This window comes from Girardinichthys multiradiatus, chromosome 4 (assembly GCF_021462225.1).
Source record: "Girardinichthys multiradiatus isolate DD_20200921_A chromosome 4, DD_fGirMul_XY1, whole genome shotgun sequence".
NCBI lineage: Eukaryota > Metazoa > Chordata > Actinopteri > Cyprinodontiformes > Goodeidae > Girardinichthys > Girardinichthys multiradiatus.
The window spans coordinates 6,919,316-6,933,072 of record NC_061797.1 but is presented as its reverse complement, the minus strand read 5'-3'; the positions used below and the strand labels follow the sequence as shown (position 1 = coordinate 6,933,072).

Sequence of the window (13,757 nt, the reverse complement as noted above, 5' to 3'; positions counted from 1 at the left end):
AGCCTTCATAGTTATCCTAAAAGAGTTTTTTAGCCACTTAACTGATCAAGAATCTACATTATATTGTTGCTACAGAACTATTAGTTCAGACTGTTTAAGTGAAGGAGTCTCAGGTATATTGAACTAATCTGATGGTGCTTTAAATACACAAAATGGCCTGTGGAGCTCGGGAAACTGTGGAACACATGTAGGATCTCTGGAAACTTGGCCCAAACACTTGTGGAACCGCCGAAGAACACTGCAGATTTGCACTGGAACTCTAAGAGGAACCGTGAAGAAGGGTAGTGGAAGCCTGTAGAAGCCTCAGAAGAGCCTTGGAGAGCGGCCCTGGAAGCCTGGAGAACCTGTGACTGAGCTTTGCCATGGTTGGAGATGCCAGGCGCAAGTGAAGGCATCAACCAGGCCCTCCAGGAGCAGAGAGGAGGTGTCCTTTTGGAACAGGTGTGGGCACTGGTGCTTGGAGACAGCTTGGCGCAGGTTATGGTGCTTGGAAACAGTGAGGAATAGGATCTGGTGTTTTCAGGCTGCGGAAAGCAGACTCAGGCACTTTCAGGCAGTTTGAGGTAGGCTCTAGGACATTGAGGGAGCATGGAGCAGGCTTTGGCATCTGAAACAAAAAGTCTGATTCAGCCTCTAAATTGGCTAAATGAGCTGAGGAGCCCATTCGGAGTGTGCCAGCATAGGATTTCACCATCACCCCGAGGAAGACGTGCGAGGCGTTTGGCTCAGACTGTCAGAGCGGTATGCTCCTTATTCAGGTGTTGCCCAGTGCTGAGATGGTGGTCTGTAGCGAGGTAAATTGCGAGTAGATAGCGAGGAACTGTTGCTCCGCAGGCCACTTTCCGGAGGGTGAATCACAAGCTTCAAGCCCCAATAAGGCAATAACAGCGCCGACTCATCCTCAACCCAGTGCATAACTAACTACCAAGTGAAATACACTGATATGCAATGGTTCAGAAATAGTATGTTTACAGGTAGGATGTATATATGGGTTCAGACTGTAGGTCTCAAACTGGCAACGGTGCAAACTAATGCTGCTCATATTTGCAATGCTTGACTTCAGTTGCATAATAACATGTCAACATTTACCATTATCAGTTTTTTTTTCTTTGCAATGGATAGACACTGGACTACTGTATTACCTTAAATCATTAGGGATATTGTTGTTTCTATTCAGAAACAAACACCTTATTACTGTCTTTACAACAATTTCTAGATGTGTTGCACATAGACTGTGGGTAAAGTACTGACATTGCTTTCATGTATCTCATCAGATATCGGACCTTTGTCTCAGAAGATGCAGGACCCAACACACTTGTTGCCACAGTGCTGGCAAAGGACCCTGATGGGGATGGGATCACGTATAAGATTACTACAGGAAATGATGAGGGCAATTTTGTCATAGACAACCAGAAAGGTAATGTTTTTCTTATTCCTTAGTACATTTACAAGGTTGCAGTGTTCTTCTGATCTTATATCTTCACCTCACTCACACTAGAACACACTGTTCATACTCTGTGCTTTTATATTGATTTGAGATATTTTAAGTCCCACTGTACTAGCATATACTTATGTGAGCTTGATAATATATTCTGTAATAAACATAACACATGCCTGTTTGAGAGAACAGGAGGCTTATTGCAAGGTAAGCTGTAACACTAAATGTTTTAGATACAAGAACTTTAAACTGATCAGGGATTTTCAACATTTGACATTTATATACAGGTCCTTCTCAAAATATTGTGATAAAGTTAATTATTTTCCATAATGTCATGATGAAAATTTAACATTCATATATTTTAGATTCATGGCACACTAACTGAAATATTTCAGGTCTTTTATTGTCTTAATACAGATGATTTTGGCATACAGCTCATGAAAACCCAAAATTTCTATCTCACAAAATTAGCATATCATTAAAAGGGTCTCTAAACGAGCTATGAACCTAATCATCTGAATCAACAAGTTAACTCTAAACACCTGCAAAAGATTCCTGAGGCCTTTAAATCTCCCAGCCTGGTTCATCACACAAAACCCCAATCATGGGTAAGACTGCCGACCTGACTGCTGTCCAGAAGGCCACTATTGACACCCTCAAGCAAGAGGGTAAGACTCAGAAAGAAATTTCTGAACAAATAGGCTGTTCCCAGAGTGCTGTATCAAGGCACCTCAGTGGGAAGTCTGTGGGAAGGAAAAAGTGTATCAGAAAACGCTGCACAACGAGAAGAGGTGACCGAACCCTGAGGAAGATTGTGGAGAAGGGCCGATTCCAGACCTTGGGGGACCTGTGGAAGCAGTGGACTGAATCTGGAGCAGAAACATCCAGAGCCACCGTGCACAGGCGTGTGCAGGAAATGGGCTACAGGTCAAGCCACTTTTGAACCAGAAACAGCGGCAGAAGCACCTGACCTGGGCTACAGAGAAGAAGCACTGGACTGTTGCTCAGTGGTCCAGAGTACTTTTTTCGGATGAAAGCAAATTCTGCATGTCATTCGGAAATCAAGGTGCCAGAGTCTGGAGGAAGACTGGGGAGAAGGAAATGCCAAAATGCCAGAAGTCCAGTGTCAAGTACCCACAGTCAGTGATGGTCTGGGGTGCCGTGTCAGCTGCTGGTGTTGGTCCACTGTGTTTTATCAAGGGCAGGGTCAATGCAGCTAGCTATCAGGAGATTTTTGAGCACTTCATGCTTCCATCTGCTGAAAAGCTTTATGGAGATGAAGATTTCATTTTTCAGCACGACCTGGCACCTGCTCACAGTGCCAAAACCACTGGTAAATGGTTTACTGACCATGGTATCACTGTGCTCAATTGGCCTGCCAACTCTCCTGACCTGAACCCCATAGAGAATCTGTGGGATATTGTGAAGAGAACGTTGAGAGACTCAAGACCCAACACTCTGGATGAGCTAAAGGCCGCTATCGAAGCATCCCGGGCCTCCATAAGACCTCAGCAGTGCCACAGGCTGATTGCCTCCATGCCACGCCGCATTGAAGCAGTCATTTCTGCAAAAGGATTACCGACCAAGTATTGAGTGCATAACTGTACATGATTATTTGAAGGTTGACGTTTTTTGTATTAAAAACACTTTTCTTTTATTGGTCGGATGAAATATGCTAATTTTGTGAGATAGGAATTTTGGGTTTTCATGAGCTGTATGCCAAAATCATCCGTATTAAGACAATAAAAGACCTGAAATATTTCAGTTAGTGTGCAATGAATCTAAAATATATGAATGTTAAATTTTCATCATGACATTATGGAAAATAATGAACTTTATCACAATATGCTAATATTTTGAGAAGGACCTGTATGTCAGTATGTGGTAATGTGTACCAAAGGAGCTCCTGTGCAGTTGACCTGAGGCATATCTCTAACACCTTGTTGAATCTATGCCATGAAGAATCAAGACAGTTGTTGTCATAGACATTTTCTGCAGATGACACCGACTCACATCTTTGCAATTCTATGAGTCCTGGCAGGTCAAGTCATGATGATATTAGTATATCAGCCAAAGTGTTACGAGTATCCCCACACCATCTTTATAACACAACAACTTTGGGGATGTTACTCACATCTCAGCTTCGCCTGAAGCAGGAGCCACAACAAATAGGAAGCTGGGTTAATAGTGTGTTGCTGTCTGTCATCTCTTCTGGGTGCTGTTTCATACATGTGCATTATTTTTGTAGACTGCAAACCTACTCTAAATCTTTCTATCACGTTATAACGAAAACAAAGATTTCCAGATTACTCAAAACTTGAAGGAATAATTCCTTCTGTTCAGGAGGAATGACATTCACTGGCTGCCAATAGCAGCTGTTTGTTTTCATGAGAGAAGACTTGCAAACATAACTTAATTTCATTTGCTATTGGACTTCAGAATTTGTTTGCCATTTATCTTGACTACCTCCTGTTGAATTTTGCCACAGTGACTCAATTTCAGCATGTCATTGGTTGTATACAACAAACATTAAATTTCAAGACACCTTTAACTAAATTAAGTTATTAACCCTAGACTGAAAGGTTTACAAAGGCGTGTTTACTGGCAAATTTCAATCTAGATGGTTAAACCTTTCCTGCCATGGTAAAGCAATTATTCTGTAGAGATACTTCAATGCTTGCTTTCCCAAAGTTTGACACTCCTTTGGATTGACATATGCTTGCCATATTCCAAGCATGTGGAAAATAAAGCTCACAGATGATATTTATGAAAACAGTTCTGTTCTAAGGTAATAGAGTTGTGTTTAAATTAACAGCAGTCCATTAAACAGACCAATTGCTGATTTTGCTATCATATTCCTGGGTGGCAAATAAATTAATAGTAGGTTGGGATCACAACTGTCAATCTAAATTTTTATAGCAATCTTGTTGCTATCACATATGTTTGGGTTTTGTGGAGGCTGCAGTTTAGCTAAAAATCTTTCAAATAGAGCTAGAGAAGCACCAACACAAGCATGCTGTATTCCAGGGGCCAATAAATGACGAGCTTAGCCAGTCTTTAGTTTTATGAAAAGGAAATTATAAAATGGACAAATTGGTTGGGTGATAGACTTTTGTCATTATTAATGCCGTTGGGAAATGGGTGAATAATTTGGCTGCTTTATAGAACAGCTTTTATTCTGATCTGTGAACTGATCAGATTTTTCCAACCCTATTTCAAACAGTTGTTATTTCATTCATACTGGTTTACTCAGTGTTTGAAAACGTCCTGGTCACATTGTACAGTATCTTAGACCTAAAACAGCAGCCTGTAATGTGCATGTTCTCTAACTAAACATATAGTCTGTTTAAAAGGCTGCTCTGCTAATCACCGCTGTCTGAACATTGGTCTGATGTGCCACTGCTCAGCTCGTATGTGTGCTGTTTCGCTTTTTAGTTGTTTTGTTTCTGTTATTAACAGGTTTGTTCTCTGGTCAGTTGTCCATGGCCAACTCTGTGTGACTGGATCATTAGGCACCGGAATTAGTTTATTCCCCAAAACATTAAGTATTGCTTTTTTTTTTTTTTTGCAAATATGTTCACCAGGCTGATTTACTTATTCCAAAATTATCAGTTATACTACAGCTTAAACTTTGTTTTGGATTTGGACTGGTTCAAAGTCACTTTTACTGTTGCATTATATAGGAGGACTGCTGTAAGGTTTGGTGTTTTTATTCTGCTGCTGGATGGAGAATCACAGCCTGAGTCAGGTTTACCAATACATTATGGGGTTGGATCATTAATACAGCGATTAGGAACCTAATTTTAAACATCAATATGTATCGATAAGTATTGTCAAAATGGTAAAGACTAATTGGCCGATCATCAGCTTGAAGGTGATCAAAGAGGCCTACAGTTACCTGTGAGGACCTCACACAGGTAACCTCAATGTGAAGGCAGTCTATTGGCAAAAAGCACCCATAAAGTCTCATTGTCGAAGCTGGCAACATGGGCTGAGGTTACAGTTTGCCACTGACTGGCCCAAAGAGAAGTGGTGAAACGTTTTATGGACTGATGAAATATTGGCTGGCAGTTTGTCAGATGACTTCCAAGCTCTGAATTCCAGCCTGAGTACTCCCTGACATATAGCGGCTTCATGCAATGGGGAGGTTTCTCAAACTGTGGTTGTTGATTTATTACATACTAGGGATCATGAAATAGTTTGAACACATTAGAATAGCTGAATAGGTCATGATTATTTATGCCAAAAAATAAAAAACTCTTAAAATGGGTGTTTTAGCAAGACAACAACAACCCCAAGCCTGCCAGTATTCAAGCTGCATCTTAGCACCAAACTAAGTTTAACTTTATTTAGTGGGTAGCTCAATCACTGCACCATGGGGTTGTGATTATGTCCAGCAGTCATTGACCGAGAACTCACCGTGGGTGAGTCGCCAAGCCATCAAACGGGTAAAATTATTGATGTACTGTGTGATAAAAGAATATCAGCAAGAATGAAAGGAAAGGTCTACAGGACGCCAGTGAGACTTGTGATGTTGTGTGGTTTAGAGCCGATGGCGCTGATGAAGTGACAGAAAGCAGAGCTGGAGGTAGCAGAGATTAAGATGTTGAGGCTCTCTTTGCGAGTGAGGAGGACGGATAGGATCAGGAATAAATATATCAGAGAGACAGTACATGTTTGATGTGTTGGAGATAAAGCCAGAGAGAGATTGTTTGGACATATAAAGAGGAAGGATAGTGGGTACATCAGTAGAAGGATGCTGAGGCTGGAACTGCTAGACAGGAGGCTTACAGGAAGACCAAAAAGGAGATTTATGGATGGAGTGAAAGAGGACATTGAGGTGTTGGGAGTGAGAAAGAGCAAGATTCAGATGTTATAGTTAGATAGATACAGATGATTTGTGGGGGCAACCTCTAAAAGGGAACAACCGAAAGAAAAAGAAGAAGAGATTATTGCATCTACAGGTCGATGGATTGGGTAACAAACCACTGTTCGGACAGATGTTGTCCCTCTGAGAACCTTATTTAGCATCAACATTTGCATATTTGTGATTTGCTCCATCAGAGCAGTTTTTATATTTATCAGCACTAATGATATGACAAACACTACCATCAAGTTCAGCAGGTGTGAGAAATATGCACTCTTTTTGTACCAGATGACACTGCACCACAAACATAGTAGGATCAGAAAGGACAATGAGAAAATTGAAGAAAATAGGCACTCTGCCAAAACCCCCTCGATCGCCAAGAGTCAGCAGATTTCTGTAGGCCTTCTCCCATGTATTTTCAATGACAGTTTGACCTGTAATCCATGAGTGACACCATGTCTTTCCATCCTCCTATTTTATACTGTAAATGACATAGAGCTATGAAAATCTCCATGATTGGGGATGAGGGATGGCTTTCGCCCACAGTTTAACAATTATTCAAATACCATGTACGGTTTCCGAGATATTAGACTTTGTTCGGGAGCATGTTCAGGCGTTTTTGTCTTTTTCTCCATTTTGCCTCTCTTTTCACCCAGTGTTGTGTCTTTATTATTATATTTTCACTAATAAAGGATGAATATTAATGTTCCCCTGTCCGTTCTGATAAAAACAGTCCAAGAATGACATCGATCGCCCCAACGGTTTCCAAGTTATGGCCAGTCGTTCGGGAGCATGCCCCTCCATGTTATAAAGCCTAGACCAGGGGAGACACAGAGTGAGGTGCTGCGTGAGTGAGAAACAGCAGGTGTCAAGTTACACTGACGCTCTTTGCTGATTGGCTGATTCATTCCTCACTGTTCTATTTATAGCTCTGTGTATCTCCTAGTGTATATGTCTGGATGTGATTCTGTCTTTCTTTCTGCCTCTCTGTGTCTCACACTGGGACACACACCCACACACACATGCATGGATTACTATCTTTCTGAGGACTTTGCATAGACTTTCATTGATTTTCAGTCATTTTATGGCTTAAACATGACCTGACCCGTAACCCTTTGACCATCTTCATAGGAGGAAACTACATGGCGGCCATGTTGTGTGGGGAACTTAAACAGCATGTACTGCTGTTCCAACAGCTAGACAACAGTGATTGACCCTAAAGGGCAATTTCTTTCATCAACCCTCTATGCTTACTAATGATTATTTAAAGCTTATAATAGCATACACAATGGTCTTAGAATAGCAAGCAGGTTCTATATAACTAATAGAAATAACACAGACCTTAAAGGAGAACCAAGCTAGATTTTTCAAACCAAGACAAAACAGGCTCTGCAAAATAAAAGCCTTTACATTTTAAACAATAGATGATTGCAGCACTGGCCTTCACATTACTGTTGGAGTTCACCCAGTGTTGGAAATAGGACTATGGGGGACCTTTGAAATAAGGCCTTCTGAAACTTTCAAAATAAAAGCCTCAATTTTCCATACTTACTAATGATTTTTTAAGCTTATAATAGCATTCATAATGATTTTTAAATAGCAAGCAGGATCTATATAACTAATGGAACTAACCCAGACCTGAAAGTACAACCATGCTGGACTTTCAAAATAAGACAAAACATGCTCTAAAAAATAAAAGCCTTTGCATTTTAAACAATAGATCATTTCAGAACTGGGCTTCACACTAATATTGGAGCTCACCCATTGTTGGCCTTTTAAAATAAGGCTTACTGAAAATTTCAAAATAAAAGCCTCAGTCTTCCAGAGTCACTAGTAATATTTTAAGGTTATAATAGCATACATAATGATTTTTAAATAGCTAAACCTAACGGCTAGAGAACCTTTGTGGTCCGAGAAGCACGCACCAAGATGCAGGCCCCGTCTAAATTTCTTCCGAAATTTTCTAGTTACAGATTGCTATGTTACCATAGTGATTGGCATTTGAACTACAATCTAAATGTGAAATAAAACATTTCTCTGTTAAACAGTGTTAAGCATGTACATTTTGGTAAATCTTGTTTCAGGTTACCTTTAGTAGTAATGGATTTACAGTAACTTAACTGACAACCTCAGAGCCATGGAAAAATACAGAGGCACTCAAAGCCATTATTCAGGTTGCCTGCAGTAAAAGAGGAGAACCAAAGTGTTACACCATAAGGCTTTCAAAATGATCCCATATCCCATTTCAAAGAGCCCAATATTTGGTCATTAAAAGTATTTTACGATTCTTATAATGGAAGGCGAGCTCATTGTATTCTCCCCACTCTCTCCAGCCCATCTCATTCTCTCTGAGCTGTTGATGAAAATCGTTTATAGCCTCTACTTCCCCACTGTTGCTCCCCCAACCATGCCCCCCCCTACTCATCCTAAATGTCCGACAATCATTCAAGTGATTGTTTTCTTCCCTTCTGGCAGCCTTGCTCGTCTTGGTCTCCACGTTAATTTGTCTGTAACTCACCCCAGAATACAGTGTGTGTCCATGAGATTTAAGGCGACCATTAGGATCTGACCAGCCCAGTCAATATGACGCTAGAGCTCTTCTTATTAAAACCCATAAATATAGAAACACACTTTTGAATCAGAGAAAGTATTTACTGGACACCTAAAGAGAAATGCTGGTTATGACAAACACACATCTATTATGTGCTTTATCTTTTGTTCAGCCAGGATTTCAGCTATTTTGAGAAATTATATTTCTCTGACATATGACAATGATCATCCTTATGTCTTGTTTTATTTTTGTTTTTTAGACCTTTGTTCAAAGCGTCTCACCCCTTTATGTCTGTCATGAGGTGTTGACCTGTATCTTCATGCAGCTATTTTATACTCCAGTATTTTGCTTGACGCCCTCTGGCAAATAGACTGTACTGTTATTCCCTATTAAAAAAAAAACAAAAACTGCCACTCATTTTAAAGTTTATTTCTTTCATCATTTGATTTCTCTTTTGTTCTTTGTCTGTTTGCTCTATTTTATATTTCTTCTGGGGTTATGTTGACTCAAGAAAGTGTTTCCTCTATCCCTCTCCTACATCCCTTTATGCGTAGGGGAGAATAAACTTTCAACATGTCATTTTTCCTTCACAGTAAATTTATTTCTACCGTGCACTGACATAAAATCCACTCAAGAAGAATTAAAAGTAAAACCATGTCATTTGGTTATGTTATTTAGCAGAATGACAGAGAATAAATATTCAACACGTGAAGAAAGGGCGACGCAAAAAGGCTCAAGTAACCAGAATTAGGAAGAACAACATTTCACAATAAACAAGCCACAACTGAGTACTCAACATAAGATTTTTGAGAGAAGAAAGAGTCTTATGGGTTCAGCTTCAATGGCCTCTATGCAGACTTACTCCATAAGACTCCACTGCTGAAGAAAAAACATGTTAAACTTTGTGTAAGGTGATCTGCTAAACAAGCCAATTAAATAATGAGAGAATATAATCTGATCAGATGAGACCATATAGTTAGCCTCATAGCTTTATTACCTAATTCATATTTTTGGCATACATGACTTAGGCAATTGTGCTGTTAGGCTAATTAAATGTAACATTTTGGATGTTATTGCAAACACCATGTTTCAAGGAGAAATTACTTTGCACATCACCCAAATTACACCATACCAACATTGAAACTTGGAGGTGAAAATATTGTGTTCTTTTGCTGATTTTTAGCAACCTTATGGTTAAGGTAATATTGTACAATTGATAGAGGGATTCAATAGAGAAATTAATATTTTGATAAACATCTAAAGATCAGAATCAGAATCAGAAAAGCTTTATTGCCAAGTACGTTTTTGGACATACAAGGAATTTGTTTTGGCGTAGTCGGTGCAATACAATACAAATTAAACATTATAAACATATCTACAATATAATATAAATATATGTGCACAGTTTTAAGTGAGTGAGAGTAAATATAGAGCAGTATAAGATGCAAGAGCAATACAACAGTGCAGGTGATCATTGTGCAAGTAAAGCAGGAGTCCATGCTAAGCGTTAATGTAACGCATAGAGTTAAAGGTAGTGAGAGTGTCAGGGTGGTTTCCGGGCTTTTTTAACCAGGCTGGTGGCAGATGGGAAAAAACTGTTCTTGTGGCGTGAGGTTTTGGTCCGGATGGACCGCAGCGTCCTGCCAGAGGGGAGAGTCTCAAAGAGTCTGTGACCGGGGTGGGAAGGATCAGCCAGAATCTTCCCTGCCCGCTTCAGGGTCCTGGAGGTGTACAGTTCCTGGAGCGACAGTAGACTGCAGCCAATCACCTTCTCAGCAGACCGAATGACACGCTGCAGCCTGCCCTTATCCTTGGCTGTAGCAGCGGCGTACCAGATGGTGATGGAGGAGGTGAGGATGGACTCAATGATGGCTGTGTAGAAGTGCACCATCATAGTCTTTGGCAGGTTGAATTTCTTCAGCTGCCGCAGGAAGAACATCCTCTGCTGGGCTTTCTTGATGAGGGAGCTGATGTTTGGCTCCCACTTGAGATCCTGGGAGATGATGGTTCCCAGGAAGCGGAAAGATTCCACAGTGTCAATTGTGGAGTCACAGAGGGTGATGGGGGCAGGTGGGGCTGGGTTCTGCCTGAAGTCCACAACCATCTCTACTGTCTTTAGAGCGTTGAGCTCAAGGTTGTTCTGGCTGCACCAGTCCAACAGATGGTCCACCTCCCATCTGTACGCGGACTCGTCACCATCAGAGATGAGTCCGATCAGGGTGGTGTCGTCCGCAAACTTCAGAAGCTTGACAGACTGGTGACTGGAGGTGCAGCTGTTGGTGTACAGGGAGAAGAGCAGAGGAGAGAGAACACAGCCTTGGGGGGAACCGGTGCTGATGGTCAGGGAGTCAGAGACGTGCTTCCCCAGCCTCACGTGCTGCTTCCTGTCAGACAGGAAGTCAGTGATCCACCTGCAGGTGGAGTCGGGCACACTCAGCTGGGAGAGCTTCTCCTGTAGCAGAACTGGGACGATGGTGTTGAAGGCAGAGCTGAAATCCACAAACAGGATCCTGGCATAGGTTCCTGTGGAGTCCAGGTGCCGGAGGATGAAGTGAAGGGCTAGGTTGACTGCATCATCTACAGACCTGTTGGCTCTGTAGGCAAACTGCAGGGGGTCCAGGAGGGGGTCGGTGATGTCTTTTAGGTGTGAGAGCACAAGGCGCTCAAAGGACTTCATCACCACAGAGGTCAGGGCGACGGGTCTGAAGTCATTAAGCCCTGTGGTCCTTGGCTTCTTGGGAACAGGGACGATGGTGGAGGACTTGAAGCAGGCTAGCACATGACATGTCTCCAGTGAGGTGTTAAAAATGTCTGTGAAGACTGGAGACAGCTGATCAGCGCAGTGCTTCAGGCTGGCTGGTGAAACAGAATCCGGTCCAGCAGCTTTCCGGGGGTTCTGTTGACGGTGTTTGTTGACGTCCCTCTCCTGGATGGAAAGAGCCGTCCCCGGTGTGGGTAGGGGGCTGGTGGGGGGGAACTTCAGGGTGGGGGTTGGAGGTGCCAAGGCCCCTCTTGAGGTTGGGGAGGTGGGGGTGGTGGATCGTGGCTGCAGTTGTTGGGGGGCGTCGTGGGGGATGGTTGCAGGACTGTCCCTTTGTCTTTCAAAGCGACAGTAGAACTCGTTCAGGTCGTTGGCAAGTTGTCGGTCGTTGATGGGGTGGGGGGCTTTCGGCTTGTAGTTGGTGATTTGCTTGAGCCCTTTCCAGACAGACGCAGAGTCGTTGGCTGAGAACTGGTTTTGGAGCTTCTCAGAGTACAGTCGTTTGGCCTCTTTCACTGCCTTGCCAAACTTGTACTTTGCCTCTCTGTATATGCCTTTGTCCCCACTCCTGAACGCCTCTTCCTTATCCAGTCTTAACCTTCTGAGTTTGGCTGTGAACCAGGGTTTGTCGTTGTTGTAACTCACCCTGGTGCATGATGGTACACAGCTGTCCTCACAGAAGCTGATGTAGGAAGTCACAGCCTCTGTGTACTCATCCAGACTGTTGGTAGTAGTCCTGAACACATCCCAGTCTGTACAGCCTAAACACGCCTGGAGATTCTCCACAGCCTCACTGCTCCACTTCCTTGTCGTCCTCACAACAGGTTTGCAGAGCTTTAGTTTCTGCCTGTATGCAGGAATCAGGTGGACCATGATGTGGTCGGATTGGCCCAGTGCAGCATGTGGGACGGCGTGATAAGCGTCTCTGATGGTGGTGTAACAGTGATCCAGAATGTTGTCCTCTCTGGTCGGACATTTTATAAACTGTCTATATTTGGGGAGTTCGTGGGTGAGATTACCTTTGTTAAAGTCACCAACGACGATTATTAAGGAGTCCGGGTTGGTCCGCTCCACACTCAGTATCTCAGATGAAAACCAGGGTGGACTTTTAAGCAGGACAATGGTCCCAATCATACAGCCAAGGCAAATTTCTTGGTTTTACAGAAAGTAATGAAGCTACTAGAATGGTCCAGTCAATCAACTGACTTGAATCCAATAAAAGCTATGGAAATAACTGACGGTCAGTGTGCATAAAAATGCCTCGAGATCCTGAAAGATTTGAAGAAACTTTGTGTCAAAATCACACTCCAGGAATGCATGTGACCGGATTTCCCATAGAGGAGATATCTGGAAGCTGTCATTAGATAAAAAGCATTTTCTGCTTTGTATGAAATACATTTCATTAATTGTGTTCAATACATATTCCATGTCCCAGACTACTCTATGACATGTACCCTAATAGGGGCTGTTCCCAACATTTTTTAAATTTCAACACAGGACTCTTAGAAATATATTTACTGAGAATGTTCAATACATCTTTCCATGCTGTATACTATCTCCTTAATCTCTTTCTTGCACTTCTCTTTTTGTCTGTTTGCATAGTTTTATATTTGTTTGTGGTGATGCTGATGCGCCATCTTCCACCATTCCCTTACTCTATCTTCCTGGCTACTTTCATGACAAGTGACAGCTGCCCGCTGATCCCCAAAGAAACATCCTCTGTATTTTCATTAAGTGATGATGTGGGCTGGCCTTGTTAGCAGCTACACATACCTACCCCCCACCACCTCCAATCCCACCCATTGGCCCTTATCCAAACTCAAATGCATAGTCAATTTTACAGTATTAGTCACATATTTATGTAGATTAAATCAAACTTGTTTGCTGTTGGAAGATTTGTACATGAATTATCATTGCTTAGTTTAAATAGATTGTTTATCCTTATGATTTACCATTAAAATACATTTTCATTTATTTAGTTGAGTGAACTTTGATAGAAGTGGTTTGAATACTTTTTACATTTATCTTTGAAGTACTTTTATGAACTATTAACAGAATTGTCATCATGTTTTAGAGTTATATTTGGGTGGTTGCTATGCAGACTGAGCAGGAACTTGTGTGTGTGTGGAGGGGTTTGGGA

The 13,757-nt window shown here is 41.9% G+C and overlaps 1 protein-coding gene across 1 annotated transcript in view; it reads left to right on the top strand.

Moving 5' to 3' along the window:
* Positions 1-372: 372 nt before the first annotated feature.
* Positions 373-13,757, top strand: part of LOC124867120 (neural-cadherin-like) — a 40,539-nt gene continuing 27,154 nt past the window's right edge. Inside the window, exons 1-2 of the mRNA XM_047363390.1 lie at positions 373-496; positions 1,295-1,417. Of these exons, the coding sequence (XP_047219346.1) occupies positions 373-496; positions 1,295-1,417 (247 nt within the window). The remainder of the gene's footprint in view (positions 497-1,294; positions 1,418-13,757) is intronic.